This window comes from Chiloscyllium plagiosum, unplaced genomic scaffold, assembly GCF_037043375.1.
Source record: "Chiloscyllium plagiosum isolate Xiang-an unplaced genomic scaffold, Cpla_swu_hap1 HiC_scaffold_20, whole genome shotgun sequence".
Lineage (NCBI taxonomy): Eukaryota > Metazoa > Chordata > Chondrichthyes > Orectolobiformes > Hemiscylliidae > Chiloscyllium > Chiloscyllium plagiosum.
In genome coordinates, this window is record NW_028270158.1 from 56883358 (window position 1) to 56907473 (window position 24116).

At 37.9% G+C, this 24116-nt stretch overlaps 1 protein-coding gene across 8 annotated transcripts in view; it reads right to left on the bottom strand.

The window, feature by feature from the left end:
* The window catches only part of tsc2 (TSC complex subunit 2), an 81278-nt gene that overhangs the window by 26961 nt on the left and 30201 nt on the right, over positions 1-24116 (bottom strand). For 4 of the 8 annotated variants that reach the window (XR_015760596.1, XM_043711190.2, XM_043711187.2 and 1 more), the window contains 15 exons: positions 23708-23827; positions 21673-21795; positions 20551-20657; positions 19552-19702; positions 15648-15770; positions 14406-14540; positions 13010-13199; positions 10887-10980; positions 10545-10647; positions 9645-9742; positions 6962-7087; positions 3647-3811; positions 2591-2746; positions 2176-2288; positions 1195-1437 (listed from right to left, as the gene is read on the bottom strand). Coding sequence is in view for 7 of the 8 variants with exons in the window: in XM_043711190.2 (XP_043567125.2) it covers positions 1195-1437; positions 2176-2288; positions 2591-2746; positions 3647-3811; positions 6962-7087; positions 9645-9742; positions 10545-10647; positions 10887-10980; positions 13010-13199; positions 14406-14540; positions 15648-15770; positions 19552-19702; positions 20551-20657; positions 21673-21795; positions 23708-23827 (2047 nt within the window). In the remaining variant the exon portion in view is untranslated. The remainder of the gene's footprint in view (positions 1-1194; positions 1438-2175; positions 2289-2590; positions 2747-3646; positions 3812-6961; positions 7088-9644; positions 9743-10544; positions 10648-10886; positions 10981-13009; positions 13200-14405; positions 14541-15647; positions 15771-19551; positions 19703-20550; positions 20658-21672; positions 21796-23707; positions 23828-24116) is intronic. The other 4 variants (XM_043711191.2, XM_087997975.1, XM_043711189.2 and 1 more) reach the window with 3 other exon arrangements.

The following is a 24116-nucleotide window of genomic DNA, read 5'->3' on the forward strand; positions in this document are numbered from 1 at the left end:
ACTCTGTACACCAAGCAAGGATTAAACATTGCTGCACCTCATTTTGGCAATTTTCTAGCAAATGAGTTGGGTTAAAATTATTTCAAGTGAATTAATTGGGAATAGCAATGGGGTAACTAAGATAAACGAGTTTAACAAATAAAGTTGTTTCTTGAAAAATGTTGCCAAAGCAGGTACATGGTTAGAGAACTGAAAGGTAGGATAGAGAGTAGCCAAAAACGTCTGACTTATGTAAATGGAGTCCTTTCCTGTTCTTGAATTTTGTAACATTTATCTGATTTAAAACTATGGAAAGCTCATTAAAGCCACAATCATAACAGAACCCAGGCTATCCAGCTGAAGATACTTCATAGGGCCCATATAGCATCGGTTCGACTGGCAAAATTTAAGGCAGGAGCATCTCCAACGTGTCCCAAATGCAAAATGGAGGTGGGCACTCTTGTACATTGCCTATGACCTGTCATAAGATCCGTAGATATTGGACTAAAGTAGCAAGTACCCTGACAGAAATTTTAGGAACGGAAATTAAAGTGAACCCTGTATCTCTCCTTTTGGGCTTTTCGAACTTTCCCTCCCTGGACACGTACGGGAAGAGACTATTTTCTATTCTTTCTTTCTGTGCAAGGAAAAATATTTTGGTGACCTGGGTGGCTGAGGGCCCCCCTGGACTTTCAAATTGGCACAGATTAATTATGGAATGTATTCTCCTTGACTTCCTTACAAATATGGTGCACCGAAAGACCAAATTATTTTATAAAATATGGCAGCCCTTCTTGAATTACATAAATACAGATATTTCGGCTATCCTAACAAGGGCTTTTATTTAACTGAGATTACAAACCTGGCTGGTCCGGGGCCCCTTAAGAGAGGAATCCCGCACGAATATGGGTTTTATTATATCTGATGTTAATACATTCTGAGCATGTAAGAGACTTAAATATATACTCTGGTTAGTTGTAGGTTAGATTAGTAGATAGTTGAGTTTTGTTTTTTTTCTTTTTCGGTATTTTTTTTTCTCGTTAAATTTTGGCTATTGTATATTTGATTTAATTGTATATCAATGTTTATATTTGAGAGTTTTGTTTATTTTTGTAAACTTGTAAAAATGTTACATTTCTAATAAAAATATCTATAAAAAAAAGCCACAATCAACTCTAAAACTTTTGGGGGGTTGGCTCGATCTAATATTTATACCCGAGGGTCGCCGAATGTATACTTCGGCCCAGCCTTGAGTTAGTACAGGTGCATATTCAGCCAGATTGGCTTTTTCCTTCTGGTAGAACAGCTGGCCACTTGAATAAGGTCCATCCTGACGCAATGCTTTCCTGTTTTCCAATCCTCTCAAATTTGATGCAACAGGAGTGCAGAATTCGCTATCAGAGGGTGACACCAGGGGACTTAAACTCGGAACTGAATCACTGTGAAGAGCATGGCCACCTAGAAAACCAGAAAAGTAAGACTAAACAAAAACAGTTCACACTGAAACGGAGCAATAATAATGTATATCCCCGTTATCAGGACAAAAAGATGTTTCTCCAATGTGACGTGGATAATAAAGATTAAATAAATATGGGCTCTGTTCTATTCAATTAAATTGCGACAATATGGAAACACACGATTTGGCCCAACAAGTCCACACTGACCCTCCAAACAGTAACCCACCCATTCCCTTACCCTATATTTACCCCTGACTAATGCACCTAACACTATGGGCAATTTAGTATAGCCAAGTTAACTGACTTGCACTTCTTTGGATTGAGAGGGGAAACCAGAGCACCCGGAGAAAACCCACACAGACGCAAGAAGAACGTACAAACTCCAGACAGACAATCGCCCAAGGTGGGAATCAAACCCAGGCTCCTGGTGCTGTGAGGCAGCAGTACTAACCACTGAGCCACCGTGCCACCCCTTCTAGTTCTGCAGATATATATAGTTACAAAATTGTTTGTTTCAAAGCACTGCATTTTAAACAGTATTCAATATATTAAGTACTTAGACTGTGAAGCACAATCGATAGATGCAATTAGCCAGCAATAAGATTTTATTAGATTTATGCATATTGTCATTGCAATTGTAAATAGGATATTTGGCATTAAAGGGAAAGTAAGGAAAGTTGCTCATTACCCTATGTTAAATATTATCTTTGAAAAAAAACCTAATCCTTTCAACAGTCACCTGATATGGATCTCACTCGCAGGCGTGCAGCTTTTCCAATCTGCTGGCTAGTCTGAGACTCCAGCTTGGCAGGTGCTTCTTGGGTTGTTTTTACTTGTTGAGATAAATCCAGTCTTAAAAATATAGTCAGGGCAAAAAAACATCTTAATTGAAATCTCAGTCAAATCCAAAACACACAAAATCTTTGCATAACTTGGTAACAATATAGTTGACCATTGCCTTTGTTACTTGACATATCACAGCAAATTATATTTGAAAAAAAAAACAATTTTATTTCGACAAAAAAATAAATTGGGGCCATTTCTTACAAATGATAAAACACCAGCTGTTTTATATCAAATATTGAAGATCAACAAAAGCACAGTAAACAAACATTTTACTAAATACATTGCTGCAGTATCTCTGCAGTCCATACCTGGATACCTCTTCAGTTCTCTTTTGATCCAAGGAATCTAAACCCAACAGCGCTCTCGCTCCGGCGCCACTGCTGGTGGTTACTGTGACAAGTTTGTTTCCAACCAGCCATGTATTACTTCTTCCTGCACCAAGAAGAAACTCTGCCACAGGGGACCTTAGAAACCACAAGAATGTGAATAAGACCAAAAAGGAAGGCATGGTATTGACTTGAGTGTAAAAACAGAAAAAGAATGAGGTCAGTTTCCAAACTCTGAGGTAAGCGATTAAAAATATTGAGCAGATTTAGTGCATTTAAAGTAAAATTGGAAATATATAGCACATCCACTATATATAGAAAAGAAGTGAGGCAGATTAACATTTCCGATGAAATCCCAGTGTTCTCATACATCTATAGCTTCACCCGAGACTCTTACTGATGGTGTTATCTAGTATGGTGACAAAACGTCTAAAAACAAACCTTCCAGCTCGGCGAGCTAACTTACATACTTATCAACCTGAGCTACAAATTCACCAATACATCTTTAGTTTTTGCTTTTATTCAATTTATATTTTAATGCTGATATTCGGTTCCATGTGATAAGGAAGCAAAAATAGTTTTGCTAAGATGAACAGATATCAAGAAAAAATGGGCACTTTTTTGTTAGAAAAAGATCACTGAGAAAGTGACTTGACATAGCCATTTAAGATTACAAAAGATGTCGAGAAGGTGGATGTGCAGAAAATACTTCCAGTTCTGCGGAAGACCAAAACTAGAAGTCATAGGTTAAATCCAATTCAAAAAAATTCAAGAAAAAATTTAACTAAAGATTAGTTAGATTGTGAATGTCACGACAGAAGTAATTGAGACAAACAGCATTAATGGAAAAGCTACATAAGCAAGTGGTGGAAAGAAGTAAGGTGACCCTGAGAGGGTTAGATGATAAGAAGTGAGCACAAGTTCATGAGAACCATGGGTCAATTGGTCACGTGTGTTCCATGCACTATGTAATTCTCAAATTACTTTCAAAAGATAAAAAAAATGAACAAAGTAACATTTTGAAAATGTAATGCAAACCTCTTGGGCAGAGCAGAGAAGTTGGAGAAAACATATCGAGCCATCATATCCAAGCAGGTCTCAGTTAGCTCAAGGTGCACAGTTTTAAGACTGTCTTCAGCCTCTGCCATCGAATTCTCATCTGCTGATCCCAAACTTGAACTTGTGACAGAAGTCTGCATTCTACTGGAATTGGAACGGATTAAGTAAAAATAAAGTATAAATTACACCCTGGTGCAATGACAACAATTAGATCCTTCTCTCAGTATTATTTATCTTTGCATACCATTTCAAGCAAGCACCAAGAATGCATTCGCATAGATTTTTTTGCATTATTTTATCATTACAGAAATTTGGCCTTTGCACCAAAAATAAAACAAAGAACTTAGTTTCAAGCAAGAATTTGCCACTTGCCTATCGTTACCACCAATTTTATATTTTGGAGTTGATTACAACCTTTTCCTCAGACATTTGCAACAATGTATTTTTAAAAAAACGTAACTCAATATATTGATGCCAGATTTGCTGAACTTAGTTCAAAGATTTGAATTTTTAGATTTGTAAAATGTATGCACGCTGTTTTCTTTTATGTTCATTTGTCATTAGCTAACGCTCACGAAAAAAGTATGGTTGTTACAAATACTGCAAGTGGCCAAATGAATGATCTGGTTGAAAGGTAGAATTAAACACCATTTTGATGGGTGATTAATAAATAGTATGACTATCCCAGAGTTAATTACATATCATGGAAGGATTATAAGTACAGTCTAATCCTCTCCATTTAAACAAGTATATGTTTTATTAAGTCTTCAAAGGAAGAAATTCAATGTATCAGGACTAGACTGTATTCAGACCTTTGATCAGTGGTTGTCTCTCAGTACATGCAAAAACATTTGTACCTTTCGTTCAACTGTTTAAAACACAACTGAATGAGCCATAAGGAAAACTATTGGCATTCATGGGCAAGTGTCAATCCAGATTTTAGTTGATAATACAACTAATGCTGAACAAGTTGGGAACGACAACTCGCCATAGATGAATTACTTTGAACATGGCACATGTTGTGCACTATACCTACCTGAAAGGCGAAGTAGTCAGTGTTTGAAACAGATATACTCCATGTTCAGCAGGCAGACGTGATATACAAAAACGAGGTTTCAAAACAAGAGCATTTCTTAGTTCTTAATGCTTTAAATAAATTGCAGGCTAGTTGTTATTGTTGCGTGATCTGATTGAAGAGCAGCTCCACATTATGCAGAAACTCTGAGTTTAAAACAAGGGAGTCCGATATAGTAGACAATCTCAGTAAAACCACAGGGACATTTTTTCTTTCAGAGGATGTAAATCTTTGGAATTCTTTATTGAGGTTAAGATCATTAGACTTTCGGGCAATAAGGGATTCAACGTATAGGAGGAAAGGGCAGGAAAGTGGAGTTAACTTAAGAGATCAGCCACGCTCATAATGAGCATCACTGCAGGTTCAAAGGGCCTTTAGCTTACTCCCTTTTACATTCATTATGCCTAGAGCAACTTGGCTTCTCAACAGTGAGGTGATTAGTATGAAGTCTCAAAACAGAAGGCTGTGGTAACTGCTAACTACACGCTTATTTTAAACATCTTCGATCAGGGATTCAACATTAATCAGCAACATTCCAATAAATGTCATTTGGTACTTCTGCAACACATCTACTCAGTAGATAAGGATGCTGTGTGTTTTCAAGTTTTAATGGGTGTAAGTTTACAAAATTGCAAAAATAAATGAGTGAGGGCAAGGGAAAGAGTGAAGATTAAAATGCATTCATCATTATAAGAAACAAGCATAATATTTTAAAGCTATACTGAGTTTCTGCAGCACATGGATTGCAGGAAATCATTCATACTCTGGCTGAATCAGAGGATAAAGAATGAAATTCAACTGTGAAAATAAAAATGATCACCAGCAGCACATTTCTCATCGGGGGCTAAAATAAACGTGTTGACAGGTTGTCTTTAGTTTAGCTCGCTCATTTGTATTTATAACAAGACTGCCCAACAGGAGTTTAAAAGTCTTTCCTCAGAAGAAAACTAACAATTATCACTTAATTAAACCAGTTTGATTTGCACAACGATCAAATATTGTATTAATTTAACCAGTTTTGAGATATACACAGGAATTGATTCAGAAATTAAGGGCCATGAATAAAACATATCCTCAAAATGAATTTTGAGGATAAGAGATGGTACAAATTTCACATCGAGGTAATCTCAAAACAAATACCCCAGTAAAGCAGTGGCAAAATAATTCCAGGCCTTCCAGAAATATTAATCAACAATCCTAAATCATGAGAAATGGAGCAACTTCAGTTTAATACCTCAGCTCATTTGTATGGCTACACAAGGAGGAATGTGTTGATACTGGAGGATTTCATAAAAGTGTGGATCTACGTTATAAGCTACTTTCAGGCATATATCAGTGGCTCACTGAGTAGTTCATCTGCTGAGAGGTAATTGCTGTCCCACTGTATTTGCTTAACTCTGAAGGTGAGTTTAGTATCAAAACCACTTCCTGTTCTGTAGATTCAATCTTGTGCCCTTCATTTGAATAAACAAGTTTTAGTAGGGATCCACCAAATGTATTTCCTGCAATCAGCTAATGAATAAAGTAAACCAACTGGAGCAAGATTTTTATTCCTTCATCTTTGTTATAATTTTTTTCCCTTTCCCTCACTTTTGCACATTTGAAATGGTAGCACCAACTATTCACACATAAGATACTAAAAAGACATTGGGACAAATAAAATAATAGGGAACACAGCATCCATCTGGAAAAAAAAACTAACAGGTCAGGCAGCTGACATTACCCTTTTTATCACAAAAGCATATTTGACTCAAGTATGATTAAGAAGAGATACAATTAAGTATTGTTCCTCACTAGCTGCAATTTGCTATTTTTCTGCATTACACTTCCAAAGGTAATTGGTTGTAAAATGCTTTGGGATTTCCTGAAACTGAAAGATTCTAAATAAATGAAGTTCTTTAATAAAGCAAATGTTTTAGACTAAAATAAGCCCAGAAAGACAATTTTGCCTATCGAGATTACAGTTGTATTTACACAGCCATATGATCTCAAGAGCTGGAAACTAAATTCAAGTCCTGATTGACAACCACTGACCTAAACATAATCTACATTTGTGAAATTAATATTAATCCAGATCAAAATTCACATATTAGGTATTCATTGAAATAGCAAAAAGTATATATACTTTTAAAATCTACTACTACGTCATGCAAGCCTCCCAGCATGCAGAAACCCCAGAATGAAATTCTGTTGACCATAGGTTCTTGTAATGCCTCTACCTGCGGACTGCATGTTCTGAAACACTGATGCTGCGGGATCGGAAGGCCTCGACTGCTGAGAGGTCTTTCATATCTTTTATTTGGGAACTATTCAAGCCTGGCTTTAGGGGCTTTGTGGCTCGCAAGCTACAAGCACCAACCCAAAGACACCGCAGGTGGCAGAGGAGCCATTGGGAGGAGTTGATGGTCAAAGGTCACAGGCCAGGAATGGGGTTCCCAGATAAGTGAAGTGAGGGAAGCAAACACCAGCAGAGATAGAAGAACAAAAGAGGGGGGAAATAAAAACTTGAAAGCATTAAACAAAATCTGAAACATGACAAAATAGCAAATTAGATCAAACAGCATATATATGCTACACAACAAAGGAATATACAAATTCCTATTACAATATTGATTACAATTGGTAGAACAAGCAATACAGAAAATTAAGGTTGGAATGGCATTTCAGATTTTGACAACACAATTGTACGCAGGGAGAGATAAATTGCTAATACAGTGAGGACAGGCCTAATTAATTAATGTGGATTTGTTTCATGGCTAACTGGGAACTCTGCAGGGTTTTACAAACGAAATATAAACGCCCATAAATCTCAGCATGCATAACACAGCGAACAACTTTAGTTGGGAAATTTGAGTCATTGGCACTATAAACAAGTTATGGCCCATTTAAAGCCTTGAGTTACATAATTAGTGGAAAGGAAAGTGAAGTGAAGTACCAGCTGCTCCACATAAATTATGGAACAATGGCCTTTAAGTTACATAAGAGATACGAGAGGTCAAACTTAGAATGTACTTGTGTGAAGAGTATTCTCCTCATAAATGAAGGAAAACTGCACAGAATATATGGGTTTAAACTGTTTAGAACAGTAAATGAGAGTTAAAATAACGAGAGCAGATTTCCACCTGAATGCATAGAGTACCCTTACTCTGGCATTGTTCAGACTGAGCTCAAGTGACAAATGGATATTGTACTCTTGCATCCCATTAACTTAGCTGGACTTCCAGTAAGAAGCAATTCAGTGGGAATGCAAGACGAGATCATTGCCTTGGATTATCGTTTAAAAATACTTTCTTTAAAAATCACTTCCTTTCAAATGCTCATATTCCAACCTTACACATCTGTTTACAGTTGAACACAAAAAAGAAATCAAACTATGCACAGTCCAACTATACATTATACAAAAATCAAGAAACAGGGCAAAGCACAATTTTAATTTGGCTAAAAATGCATAAATACTGAACACTGAAGCAAGATGATAGAAGACCACATTCAGAACAGATCACAGTGAGGCATGGTTGGCTTTATTATTAGGAGAAAGTGAGGACTGCAGATGCTGGAGATCAGAGCTGAAAAATGTGTTGCTGGAAAAGCGCAGCAGGTCAGGCAACATCCAAGGAGCAGGAGAATCGACGTTTCGGGCATAAGCCCTTCTTCAGGAATCAGAAGGGCTTATGCCCAAAACATCGATTCTCCTGCTCCTTGGATGCTGCCTGACCTGCTGCGCTTTCCCAGCAACACATTTTTTGGCTTTATTATTGCATAATTCAGCAGCAAAATGAATGGATCCATACAGAGAACATTTAAGATCAGTTGCATTGTCCCAAATTCTCTGAAACCTCTCAGGAGCATGTTTATGTGAGCCCTCAGTGGTATGAGTTAGAATTGCTCTGCCCAATGTGGGGGTGGGGGTGGGGGTGCAGGGGTTCAGACTCCCAAGCAGGCTCATGCTGAAATGTTAGTCATGAGCTCCAAACTCCCTCCTATTCCCATCGATCTTCTCCACTCACTATCACAATCCTCCAGTTCTTACCAAGGGGTCATGGCAATATCCAAGTCTCAAAAAGGAATCACAGTGGAGAAAATGTTTGGGGAGCACTGCATTAGAAGCTATTCTGTCATTAACACTGTTTAATTGGAAGGGATTTATGTAGCAGATAATCCAACCCAGACCTATGGGATTGAAGATCTTTCGGTTCAAGGACTCAATCTGAAACAAGCTCTGCCAACCAAACCCGTACCTGCTGTGCAAAGAATACATCATCAGCCATAATGAGAAGAGAAATGTGCAATCTTACCCAACATGGATCTTACCCACCTCATTTAGTGTCTCCCATTTTCATTCCCATCAGAAACCTTCCCTTTGTTCTTTTTCCACTGTCCCCAATTTGATCTACTTAAAACCCATTACATTTCTAACTTTTGTCAGGTCAGTTGATAGTTAATAATTCAGGTTGTGACCCATTTCATTAGACCTGCTGGGCATTTCTAGTATTTTCTGCTTCAATTTGAGATTTCCTGTTGAACATTGCATTTCACCCACACCTGGCTAGCTGTGTTCAACAGATGAATATTCAGTGTTGACATCAAGTGTTCAATTCTTCAACACTTCAGTATTTTCCAACTCCACCCAAAGTACATTTGGATGTCATTAGAAGTATTAGTGAGCTTTCTTGCAAAATTTAAATAAATTACTATTAGTGACCATAATGGTGAATCAGCTTCTAAGCTCAAGAGACATTATTTGCAAAACATCAACTTGCATACTGATGTAGAGTGTTGTATATAAAATTTCACTTGTTATCTTCGAATTGCCATTACACATTTCAATAAAGTTATGGTTTACCTTCAGACCACACATGCATTATAATAAAAGTATGCTCCCAATTTTGGAAATTAGCCTACCTTTTCAGGGGTCTTTCATTCAAGCTTGTGCTACGGGCTCGAAAACTGCTGGGTTCATGTGTGTCCTCAAATGGTAATAAGGCATTTGACCGTAGGCCCTTGATTATTAAAATTTTAAAAATTAATAATATAACATATAATTTCAGTTCACATTCCTATCCTACATTCAATCAGAACAGCCAATTTTATAACCTTTATACTCAGATGATGCAGCCAAAAATGTTTACTTATTCTAAGAGAGACAAGACAAAAGCTATTCGAAGCAGATTATAGACAATAAGGAATAAAACTATGGAGATTTACAGCATGGATAGGCAGGAACATTCTACTGGTGCCTTGGAAAAAACATTACAAAGAAACAGAACAAACTGATCATTTATTTCCCAGCTGCTGGTAAGACACCGCTGAGTATTTGTTCAACAAAATACAGCACATACTACAAAATTAACAAATTGGCTGTAAAATATTTCAGGAGGCTCTGAGATTGTAAAGTGACATTACACAAATTCAAGTTCTTTCTTTAAAGTAATTTGTATATGAGATCTGCAAGATTCTAAATGCATCCTAGAGAGAGCAACAATTAATGCTCCCGCAAATGTAAATTTCATTGTCAACACCACAAAATAAAGTTGCACACCGTTTTTTAAACCTAAAATTCAGTGATAAAAATTCTCAACTATCAAGGTACTTTCACAAAACACTTTAATGGTGGTCAGACTTATGACGAGTAAGGTTGTTTAAAATCTTCAACGTTAGTGTATAAAACAAATCAAAATATTTTCACAAATGTATAATTCAAATTGTGTTACAAAGTACACTGGTTCTTTAAAAATAGATGCCAGTAACTAATAACCAACACACTAAGTGAAGGATCAACTTGTAAAGCAGCAAGATTCTTACTTTTGTGATATACCGGACAAAATCTTTTCGGAACACAAGCCGACAACGAATGAACCACATGGCTATGACGTGGTGTGCTAGAGACACTATATATTGGTTGAACCTAGGAATGATAGAATAAAATCAAAGTGGAAATATCATTGAAAACTTCCTAAGCTTTGATAGCCATCTTCATACCAGTTCAAAGTGTCAAGAACTAGACCCAGGTTTACATGAGTTTATACTATTGTAATTTAAATTCAAGAATTATAATGCCAAATTAATAGCTATATCTAAGTACATGAGCAATTATTTTAAAAGGCTCTGAAATTTCTTTAAAAATTGAGAAAATTAAACACTTACTTGAAAGGGTTAGTGTAGGGTAAGGAGATAGCAAATACACTGACATACTGTTCTGCCACAAAATTGGCATACAGAGGAGGAAGTCTCACCAAAGCTGTAAGGGAACACACATGTTAAATCTCTTATACTTCAAAAGATTTGCATTACATGACCACAGCAATATGTTGTCACTTGACTTCTCTGTCTGAATCGAGGATGCATTAGTGAGTAGCCAGCAAATAAATCACAAAACTCTGCACCCTGAGGTTACAGAACAATTTGATGCACTGCCCAATAGTGAGCAGGAAGTTACAGGTTAATTTTAATTCTGAGAAGCATTATCAGTTTGCCTAATGGAAGTAAAACTGCAACATAAAATCCTAAGTGACAGGAGTAAGCCCATTCAGCCCCTCAGACCGACTGCATTATACAACGGATCATGTTGATCTGATTGTCACCTCAATTCCACTTTCCTGTCTTCTTCTCACAACCTTTGCTACCCTTATAGATCAGAAATCTCTCTTAGTCTTTGATGACCCAGCATACTACTTTGCTGGGGTAGGTAATTCCAAGACTGACAACTGTCAAGAAATAAATTCCTCATTTTCATCTTAAACAGGAAGCCCCTTATTATGGTATTGCACTCTCTCTGGTTTGAGCTCCCCCAGGAAGAGAACCTCTGCCATTGGTGACTATTCCAGCAGACAACTGTGGAATGGCGCTGTCTAATGTTTCCAGGAAGGTGGAAGGCTTGCAGGAGTCCATAGCTCATTGCCTCTGAATTTTCATGCCTTTTCCATGCTTACTGTTATTTGAAATATGCCTGTGAATATCTCCAAGAACAAATCCCAAGAATCAAGGTTTCAAACAAAGGAATTCATTTCACCATCCCTTCAACTCCAGCTGTGTGGAGGTAAGATGCATCTTGTGCATTTTAGAGAACTTGAGAACTTCTCAAGATCTATCAAGTATCATCCATCCCTACTCCCCCAAAGTATACAAGAGATTATCTGCTAGGTTATTTACCCAACTTCTGACTCTGACGCTCAGGAATGCAATTTTCTCAAGCACCACCAATGAAACTACAATTTACAAATGTAACCATGGATCTAAAGCTTTAACATATGGAATTTGCCATGGTCTACTCCTTCCAAAGTTCTGCTGACGTTACACTGACCAGTCTCTCCAATTCCATACACTTGAAAGGAATGTCACTCCTGGAAGAATGTCAAGGAATTTCAGAAAGATGCTTCAAAGGAAGAGATACAACGTAAAACCTGAACCATCACCTGAGTGTTACATGTCTACTGCTCAGAGATTTGTTCTCCACATTTTGTGCGATAAATCAGTCTGTATGAAAAACATATTGGTGTATTCCACAAGAGAAAGGATTAAAAATCAACTACACCTCTGGTTTGTGCATGCCAGCCTGCTTTGGGCTGGAGTGTGCCATGATGGTTACTGCTGGAAACATCTGCTTGACATGCCTGTGCTTGCAGGTAAAAGGAAATGACAGTCACATCTCCCTCTCTAATTCTCTCTCTCTGATTGCTGAAAGCAAATTGCCAGTCAAAAGCTACAGCTGAATAGGAAACCAAACAATTCCCTTGCGCTAATCTGCAAAACCCAGGCTCTCCAAACAAACTGTTCAGCTGCCAGAGTCAATGCCATTGGAATTACCCAACTTACTATTCCACCTGGACAAACCAAAGCTTGACATACACCCTCACTACTTGTTTGCTTTTTACTCACTTTTCATTTCTCATCTGTGTGTACTCTGTTGCATTTTATTTGTTTTAGTAACCAATAAACTCACTCTTCCTTCAAGTCAATAAAGCCTGGTTATGTTCCTCTTAAAACATAAATACATTAACATTGGAAAAGGTATGCATGAAGGAAGTGATCCTTAGTTTGAAGTTAACCTTGATACAACCAATAAGGGGGGACAAATTGAATAAAGAATTGGAGCCAGGGTGCCTCTGTTCACTCAGTAACAAAAACAAATGCCCCTATCACAACAACTATCTGTTGTTGGAAATGGTAGATATTGCAATTTAGCAGATCGGCATTATAAAACATGACACCTCCCACTCATCACTAGTTACAATCACAGAAGAGCCACTAATGCAACCAGATAATCTTACTTGATAAAAACTCCAGCATTGGGATAGCCATGGTGAGGGTGGCAGAGATATGAGTCAGTTTGAGAATAATGCCAGGAAGCAGCTTAACCATTATGTCGGGCATCTCGATGATACACATGGTCAGTGTTACTACACACTGTTTGGCACAACGGTAGATCAGGCCAGTATCAAGGCAATGAACAAATTCACGCTGCTCAAAATATAAAGAACAATGGATCATATTAAGACAATTCATTTTGGTTATTCAGGGATCTTAGCCAGAAATATGGTCACGTAGTAATAAAATTGCAATTTCATTCATGCTCATCACATTAAATCACTGCAGTTAAAACTGAATTTGCAGTAGACTCTAGGACTATTTCAAATTCTGGATCTGCCTTAAATATTTTCAGGTGTTTCTAGGACAGTCTTAATTAACCATATCAAGGAGAAATAATGATCCAACTTAAAACTAAATCTCCAGGTAGATCAAACAAAGTTGTAGATTCATTGCAATATACGAATGAGCAGGTTTGTCTCTTCAATGCAAAGTAGGATGTCATGTACATCGATTTATCTGGCTGATCATTCATTCGCAACCCATATTTAATTACTTATATACAATCTAATCACCACCCCTTGACATTTAATAACGTCACTGTCATTGAATCCTACACTATCAATGCCTGGCAGGGCAGTGTTTACCACTGACTGGAAACTCAACTGCACTCACCACATATAGTGGTTACAAGAGCAGGTCAAAGGCTAGGACGACTGTGGCGAGAACCTCAGCTCCTGACTCCCCAAAGTCTGTCCACCAACTACAAGATACAAGTCAAGAGTGTGATGGAACAACCCTTACTTGCCTAGATAGGTGTAGCTCCAACAATACAAGAAGCTTGACACCATCCAGGACAATGGGCAGCTTGCTTCATTGGCACGACATCCACTCACTTCACCACTATTGCTCAGTAGCAGCAGTGTGCACTATCCTCAAGATGCACTGCAGAAATTCACCAAGGATTCTGAGATAGCATTGTCCAAACATATGATCCTTTCCATCTGGAAGGACAAGGGCAACAGATACATGGGAACACTACCACCTTCAAGTTCCCCTTCAAGCCACCCACTATCCTGAATTGGAAATATATTGCTGTTCCTCTACTGTTGCTGGGTCAAAATCCTGGAATTCCCTCCGAAAGGGCATTGTGGGTCAACCTACAGCACATGGACTGCAGCGGTTCAAGAAAGCAGCTCACCACCACCTTATCGAGGGCAACTAGTGACATGCAATAGATGCTGGCCAGCCAGCAATGCCCATGTCCCATGATTGAATGAATAAATAAATAAATAAATTCCCTGTTCTCTCTACCCTTTATGGCCTAACAAAAACACATTTAGCTACATTTTAATTTACCTGTTTAGACTGGTCCAAGTAAATATGGTATGAGGTAATGACTGTCAGCACCGGGACAACTGCCAACTGGACATCAGTGCGCGAGAAACCATCAGGTGTGTTCCTCAACCTCTCTGCTAGCTGGCGGTCTGTGACCTAGGAAATAAAGTCTGAAATGTCGGACATGACGACACCAGCTTGATATTTAACAGCCTGCTCAAAATGTTATTTCACGGAGTGCACCAATTTCTCCCACAATTAATTCAGTCCTAAAGGGTTCATATCATTCAAGTCAACAGCAGATATAATGCGGCCAAATTTAAGAGAAAACCTCATCTTTGGGTATCCTCCAAGATAAGCTAAGACACACAGTACAGATTATTTGCCGCACAATCTTTATTGATGTAGCTCTAACCAGACAGAAGAAATGCAAGTGCGACAAAACAGAAATAACCCCTTTTTTAAAGAAACTTTATCACAGTACGAAGACAGGCATGCCCACACTGCATGGGCAAGTCTTTTCTGGCTAGACACAGCACATTCACCAATCTGGAAATGTTTAATATAACATTTATAATAGTAAAGCAATGTCTTCATGTCTGAAATAAGCAACAAATGAGATTCATAGAATCCCCACTATGTGGAAACAAGCCATTCGGCCCAACAAGTCCACACTGACACCCTGAATACCATCCCACCCACTCTCACCACCCACCACCACCCCCAACCCAACTCTGTAGCCCTGCATATCGCCCATGGTTAATCCACCTAATTTATTTCTCCCTGGACACTACGGGCAATTTAGCTTGGCCAATCCATATAACCTGCACATCTTATAGTGATAGGTGCATTAGTAGGGCGGAGGGGAATGGGTCTGGGTAGGTTACTCTTCGGAGGGTTGGTGTGGACTTGTTGGGCCGAAGGGCCTGTTTCCACACTGTAGGGAATCTAATCTAATCTAATCTAATCTTCAGACTGTGGGAGGAAACCTTAAGAGGTCAGATCAAGACTAATTTCCCAATAATATGTAATTAATTAATTACTTCCTGGAATCAACATAGCAGGGAAAGAAATAATTTTCCCAGATGGTCCAGTCAGCCATGAACATGGAAGGATTTCAATTACTTTGCAATCTAGTTAATTTCAGCATGGAAATGATACCAAAGGACTGCCTGCATCTGTCAAAGCCCCAGTCAAGCATGATTCCTTTGCAAAGATAAGGAAAATCATGGAGTATAGATGACTGAATTAATTTTACTTTACCATGGCACAGAGAGCTGAACAGAGTTGGTCTACGCTGCATGGAGAGGTCAGAATGAGTCCCTTATACTTCAGCAATTCGGGTAGTTTATCCAGTACAAGTTTCAGCACCTTCCAGTCTGTCTCCTTTAAACAATAAAATAACACAAACAAAAGAATGTAAGATGTAGAAATAATTACCTTTTAAGTTGCAAATGTCACAAAGATACTCAATCATCCTAAATATTTGATTGCTTTGCCAGCACCCTCAACAGACAGTTCCAAAGTCCAAAAGAATGTAACTTTATGAAACTGAACTACTTTTAGGTGCTGCTCAAAATTAAGAATTTTAATGGAGTGGATAGCTAGAAATGGGTTAAAAATGATTTAAAAACCAGAGAACACAGGCTGAAGGTCAATGGCAAGGGAATGCACAGGGAAATGAAGGAAACATTTTTGTATCACAATTGAGAATGCAGTGCCTGAAAGATGGGTGGAATTATACTCAACAGTAGCTATCAAATGAATAACTTATAAAGTACTCACAAGGGAAAAGTATCACAACTTTGGAGAAAGGGGAGGAAAGCAGCAGGATATTAGGCAGCTCTTTGAAAGAGCTCACCCAGTCATGGCAGGCCAAATGGCCTCTTACCACTCTGACTATTGAACAAAAAAAAAACAAAGCTGTTTAAATTGCTAAAAAAAAATTGATTTCCTGGATAAAAGGAAAGAAAAGGGAGAGAAGAAACACTGAGAACAACAGGAACACTGACTAAAAGCACAGTTTCGTAAGCAGGTTTTGAGTACTTACAGACAGGGAGAAATAAAGTAAGGTGGAAGGGGTTTTGGAAACAGAGAGGGGAATTGAAGGTTTTACAATTGTGTCTTCAGCTGCCAAATCCCCAAGCTCTGGAATTCTTTCAACCATCTTTCCACTTTCCTGATTTAAAATACTCAAACTTTAATTCTTTGCCAAAACCTCTGGTCATCTGTGCTAACATCTCATGGTTTTATAACACCTCGGGAAGCATCTTCAGCTTCTTTATTACTTTAATGATGCTATATAAATACAGGTTGCTGTTAAGACAGGGATACACAGGAAATCAGATTAACAAAGGGCTTGGAACAAGACCAATAAGAGTGGAGGAAGCGATAGCAGTATGGCAGGGTAAGGCAACGGGGGGATGAAGTGCATTCAATATCAAAGGCAAGTGATAAACAGAACATTACCTTTGAAAGATCAATACTAGGTCCTGACTTACCATTTGCATAAGCATGTTTTAAAGAAAATCACACCAAATTGATTGAATTTATAAGGTAACACAACACAAAATGCTTCCAATTGGTCTTACACTTTCAAAATAGAAATTTTAGTTTTTAACACCTTAATTTTTACATGTACTCTCAAGACAATTGCCAATGTACCAAACTTATTCAAAAAGGGAGACAAAAAAACTATACACCGAATAACTTAACATTGGCCATTGGGAAAATGTTAGAGTTCATTATAAAAGATATAATAGTGGAGCATTTCAAGCCATAGAATATAATCAAGCAGAGTCAGCATGGCTTCATGAAGGAAAGTCATGCCTGACAAATTTATTAGAGTTTTTTTTTGAGAGGAAGACAAGCAGAATAGAAATATAGTTGGATTTCCAAAATGTGTTTGATAAGGAACCACACGCAAGGCTGCTTGATAAGAGCCCATGATATTAGTAGCAATATATTAGCAAGAATTAAGGACTGACAAACAAAGAGATGACCAAGATTAAGATTGAAAGAGTATTTTCAGGAAGGCAACCTGCAAATAATGGAGTGTCACAGGGATCAGTGCAGGGCCTACAGTTATTTACAGTATGTATTAATGATTAGGATGACAGAAATGAATATAATATTGCCAAGTTTACAGATGACAGAAAAACAGATGAGAAGGAGAATAGTGAGGATGACATGAAGAGTCTAAGGATGGATCCAGACAGGTTAAGTTAGTGGGCAAAAGATTGGCAGTTGGAATGTAAAGGAGGAAAATGTGAGGTTATGTACTTTGGCAAGAGTAGAGGAGCAAATATTACTTAAAATTGAGACACATTGAGAATGCTGCAGTAGAAGGGGCATTCACACGTGAATCACAAAGTTCAGTGGATAATCAGGAAGGCAAATGGACTGTTGTGGGGGGGGGGGGTGGTCTTTAATTCAAAACGAAATGGAGTATAAAATATTGACATCTTGCTAAAACTATATAAAGCACTGGATCACATCTGGAATACTGCAAAAGTCTGGTTCCTTATCTAAAGAAAGATATACAGAGGAACCTCGATTGGATTATCCGAATTTCAGGTTATCCGGACAAGATTGTGAGGTCCCGATGCTTGGCTAAACTGTGTTACCCAGCATTCAATTATCTGAACAAAATACTTAGTGGAATTCTTTAGTGTAGTGGGCTACTCAGACCGTGTCAGAGCATATTCAGGGTCAAGGTAGACGGATTTCAATCAGTGCAGAATCAAGGTGCGGAGAGAGAGATGAGGCAGAAAGGCGAAGTTGAGAGTTATTAAGACCAACCACGATCTCAACAAACAGTGAAACAGACTTGACTGGCTAAATGGCCTACTTGTGCTCCTACTTATTTTGGTGTTATGGACATCCACTCTACCTCACCTGAACTCCCCTCAGACTGCTTATTCACCATACAGCACTGAATAAGCACAACATTCCTCCAATTAAGTATGAGGAAAACCAAAACTATTGTTTCAGTCCATTCCTAAAACTCAGTTTCTTAGCCTTTTCCTTCAGAACAGTCAGAGATTATGCCAGTCTATTCACCACTTTGTGCCATGTTTGATGATAAGGTTTCAACTGTGTACTCATGCCATCACTGAGAGAACTATTTCCACTTTCTGAATATGCCCAATTACATCCATCTCAGCTCAGTAGCTGCTGAAACTCTCATTCACCTCTTCATTATCTCTCAACTCAACTACTGCAATGCACTGCTAGCTGATCTTCCTCATGCTGTCTACTGTAAACTGAAGATCATCCAAAACTGTGCCATCTACAACTTTACTCACAGCAAGTCCTGTTTCCCTACTATCCCTTTGTTCACTGAATTACAATGGCGCCTAGTAAAGCAACATTTTGATCTTAAAATTCTCATGTCCATTTTCAATTCCCTACGTCATCTTGTTCCTCCCTTTCTTTGTAATTTCCTCCAAAGGTAGAACCCTCTTAACATCCAAGAGCTCATTCATACTGGCCTCTTATATATTCCCAAACATAATTGGCCAATCTTTGGAAACGGGACCTTCAGTTGTCTAGCCCACAAGCTACAAAACGTCCTTATTATACCCCTACCGTACCTTTATCTCACTTTACTGTTAAAATACTCCTTAAAACCTACGCATTTGGACAAAAGTTTGGTCATCTGACCTAATATCAATGCTGGAGTTTGGGTCATATTGTTCTTTGATTCTCCTGCAAGGCACCTTGGGACTCTGCATTACTTTAAAGTTGTTTTAAAAATCACAATGCATCCCAGCTGAAACAGCTCACCCCACAAATCACAGCTTTAAACAATATGCAAATAATTCTCTGGTTAAGGACAGGATTGAGGGATATGAGCAAGTCAAGTTTAAAAGAAAAAAAAATTGTATACTCTGGAACACAATGATTATAAGCAGTATGGAAATGCTGACACATGGAACAAAAACATTGGATAAACACTGGACAGATTTCAATCAAGAGTTGGAAGAGGAGTATGGAGGGAAAATGAGAAGACATTTGGAAAGTGCTTCCTCAGCAGGAATTAGGTACAGTCATTAGCCACAGTAAATGTACATGGTCTGCAGAAGGAGCAGCCAGTTGAGAATTTAAAGGAATATTTTAACTCGTTTCATATTTGCGTGTTTTAATAGGAAACCATTTTGCTTACATGTTCAAGGCACTGGAGAAGAGCATTAAAAGCCAAAGAGAAAGGTAAATAGCCCATGCGAATGGTGGTATTCTGAGCTGCTGCAGGGCTTCCCGCTGGTGGAGAAACTGTACCTTGTCCTTTTTTCTCACAACCTCTCTTCTCAGATTCACTACAACAAAATATAATTCAGTGAACATTGGAGATTTTGAAGGAATAAGGTTTTACTTAATCAAGCTGAGGGATTATGGCTTGTTATAACTTGTATTCAAGTTAATGCTATATCTAAAATGTTACATTAATGTCAACTCAATTCTAGAACTAGAGGGCATAGGTTTAAGGTGCAGTGAAAGATATAAAAGGGACGTAAGGGGCAACTGTTTCACACGGAGGGTGGTAAGTGTATGGAATGAGCTGCCAGAGGAAGAGGTGGAAGCTGTTACAATGACAACATTTTAAAGGCATCTGGATTGGTATATGAATAGGAAGGGTTTGGAGGGATACAGGCCAAATTCTGGCAGATGGGACTAGATTTCTATAGGATAACTGGTCGGCATGGACGATTTGGACCGAAGGGTCTGTGTCCCTGATGTACAGCTCTATGATTCTAAAATCAATAAGTAGTCATGTTATGTCATGTGACCCAAGTCCACCCATAGACTCCAGAACTTGAAACCAAAAGAGAAAATGCTGGAAAATCTCAGCAGGTCTGGCAGCATCTGTAAGGAGAGAAAAGAGCTAGCGTTTAGAGTCTAACTGACCCTTTGTCTAACTGACTCCAGAACTTACTTTCCTCAAAAAGCTGTAAATGCTGAACTAATTGAAATGTTGAAGATCAATATTGTTGAATTTTTGTTAGATGAAAGTACCTAGGGCATGGAGCACATGGTGTTGATGTAAAATTAGCCACCAGCTTGAGCCTCAATGGTCCACTTCTGTCCCTATGCTCTGGTGTAAGTGTTACAGACTCTGAAAGAATGAATTGAATGAAGGATAACATGGAAACTAAAAATTGCCTACCTGCTTCCACAGAGACAATATGGACTGAATCTCACTATTCTATCCTTATTTGGCAGTCCAATACGAAAGAGAGAGTCAACTCGAAGATGCAGAAAGAAATTGAATACCTATGAAAAGAACTTTGCTAGTTATTTAAAATTACTATATTCATTGATATTATGTTACTGACATTTCAAGACATTGAAAAATGTTGTACCTTTCATATAGATTTTGCTTAAATTATTTAATTTTACACTAAATAAAATATTTTCTTGATGCAGGGCTATAATTAGAGGACGTAAGTACATTTCAGAAAGCTCATTGTTTTTCAGTTCCTATTTCAGATCTCAAAGTGTCATGGTCTATAAAAAAATTCAGTACAAATAATGAATTTTCTTTGAGATATTCAAATTCAGAGTTTCCACCCTAAATAATCATTTCATGGAACACGTTTTATGAAAAGTTATAAATTGGATAGTCACTGTACTCAGCTGCATTCCATGAGTAACCTGACTGCCTTGTGAAGAGAGGAGGGAAAAGACCACCACAATATTCAGGAACAAAATCAAAGATTAGCAAGTTCTTCAAAGCAATACAGCAATTGTACTGGTCATTTTGAGAACTGAGCAAAAAATACATAGACCCATAGGCCAGTTATGCCACATTCAGTGCATAGTACACATGAACTTCAACATAAAGACAAATATTAAATTGGGGATATTTCTAATTCTGATTGCCACTCTGTCTGTAGAGCGTCATTCCTCTTCTGAAAATGCAATGAGACAGGTTGGTTGACAGAAACAGATAGCCTGCTTTGTTGTCTAAGCAGTCCTGCCAAGACCTGGGATATTACCATGGTAAAAGTCACTATATAAATGCAAATCACCGGAGGCACTGCAGTTTTAAGCTACCATTCTATCGTAGACTTGAATCGTGTAGCACCACACTATATTGAATCACAGAGCTGACTGACAGAATAAAATAGTATTTTCTATGTTAATTAGTTCATTTCAATCAGAGAATTACTACAAAGATAATTTGTACATTTATCCAACATATACAGTCCAGTACACAATGGGTTATTAATAGAACTGAACATTAGTTCTAAAACTATTATGAGATGAATTCTCTGGTCCTACCTACCTTTAGGCGTATACTGCTTGCGATGGAAGATGTGTACATTTGTTGGTAATGTGACTGAATGTGACTAATCAGAAGCTCATATACCCGGCTTGCGTGACTGGCTGGTAAACTATACAATTTGGTCTGGAAAGAAAAATGTGTTAGTACAACGTAAAATATCAGAATCAATTTAAATTGTAGACATACAGTACTGCAGCTGCGTGGCATTATCAGATATGATGTTAAATGCCTGCATTGCCAAGAGACACAACAGATCCCACAGGACCATTGGAACAGGTCGAGAGGTCTCTTCCCCACTGTTCTGACCATCATTTATCACCTAATTAACAACTGAATAAAATGATATGACCATAGTTTATTGTTATGGATACAAACTGGCTCTGATTTGGACATAAGACCAGAAGATTTTGCAGCACAAGTAGGCCATTTGACACATTTGTACTTTTCTGCCATTTACTGAGATCATGGCTGATCTGATAATCCTCAACTCCACTTTACTGCCTTATCCTTATAACCCTTGATTCCTTGAATCATTAGGGATATGTCTACCTCAGCCTTGAATATACTGAATAACACAGCCTCAACAACCTTCTGTGGTAAAGAAGTCTACAGATTCCTTACCCTCAAAGGAAATTTCTCATCTGCCTTAAATGGAAGACAAATAATCACATTAATATAATCCATAATTGACCGCTCCTTCAAGCAAATCATTGGAGTTACTTTTCCTGTAGGATATTATTTAAAACTTTCGCTGCCTGACTGTATGAAAGATTGATTGACTGCAGAATGTATTCAGTATAAAATTAGTATTCAGTATAAAATAAATATTCAGTCTCAGTTCAACATTAAACTATTAGCCCACTTAAATTTTTCCCAATCTACACTTTATTTTGGAGTGTAAATTATGCTTCAAGGACACATGGTTGGTTTATAATATCAGCAGCCGCTTCCTTTCTCCAGAAGGAGCTGAGCTCAATAATGCATTAATGGAGAATCCAAAGAACATATTTTTATATAAGGAGCAGATTGTTTTGAATATGGCTTGACCAACATTTTGAATTTCTTTCAAAATTCATCAAGATAAACAGAATGCATCACTACACCCACTGCACAAATAGTTGCTGTATTGACTATCTCTGAATGTATAATGATCATAGTTTTAAAGATACAGAAAAGTGGAAGTCAATTCACTTTGTAATGAAGAGTGCATAGCCTTTGTGGGGAAGCGCCATCTGCTGGTATAAAAGGTCTACTAACCGTATTCTTATTCAGAACAGTGTGTGTTGCTGGAAAAACACAGCAGGTCAGGCAGCATCCGAGGAGCAGGAGAATCAACGTTTCAGGCCAGAGTCCTTCGTCAGGAATAAAGGGCTCTGGCCCGAGACATCAATTCTCCTGCTCCTCGGATGCTGCCTGACCTGCTGTGCTTTTCTAGCAACACACTCTCGACTCTGAACTTCAGCATCTGCAGACCTCATTTTCCCCTTCTTATTCAGAAAATTCACACCAAGTTAAATTAATTGGAATAGCATAGGGAAGCCTATTTAGGATATCAGAAATATTAGTGTATGAATAAAGGTACAAACTCATCAAGAAATTATTCAACTTGGATTGATGATGTTGTGATGCACATTTCTAGTGTAGCAATGAAGTGAAACCATTTCCCTATAACTTTCTTACTTCATCAGATGCCATGCTTGCATTCCTCTAAAAGCTCTCAATAGAATTTGCATAACCCAGCACAACTAGATTAATGAGTAATGAAACAGCTAGAAACCCCCTCATGGAGATAAAGCATCTAAGGACAAGACATGCTTGTTAACAATTTAAATGTAGCAATTGATGACAACAAGTGGGTGACAGAAGTAAAATGGTTTCCATGATGTACAGTTCGCTGAGGGTAAAATGCCATGCTAATATTATGATCCATCTAATACATTTGCACACCAACTTAACTCTGAAGATGACTGGTGATAAACGGAACATTTCAAAACAAAAAGACCTGATGGAATTAGGCAAGAGATTTATGTTCAACCTGCAGAATCTCTAGAAGCCCCAGGACAGCTGTCTTCACATCTTCCAGTGGAGATTCATATAAAAAATCACTTTCCACAGCTTCCACAACAGGTGGGTCAATGAGTGGCCGATTAACAACCTTGAAAGAAAAAGAGAAGTTTTTTTCAACTTACAGACATAGAAACACATCATAAACTATTATAAACAAAGTTTAAAACCCTGAAAGGTTACAATTTGTCTCTAGATTTATCAACACATACTTCATGATTTGGTTTCAAAGCTTTTGTCAAATATCATTAACATCACACAATCATGATAGAAACAAATTCTTGCAATATGTGCAAAGGTCAATTGGAAAACAAATCATACACTATTGTAAGAGGCTTGTATCATCAAACCACCAATGCTCTCTGAACTTAACATGGACT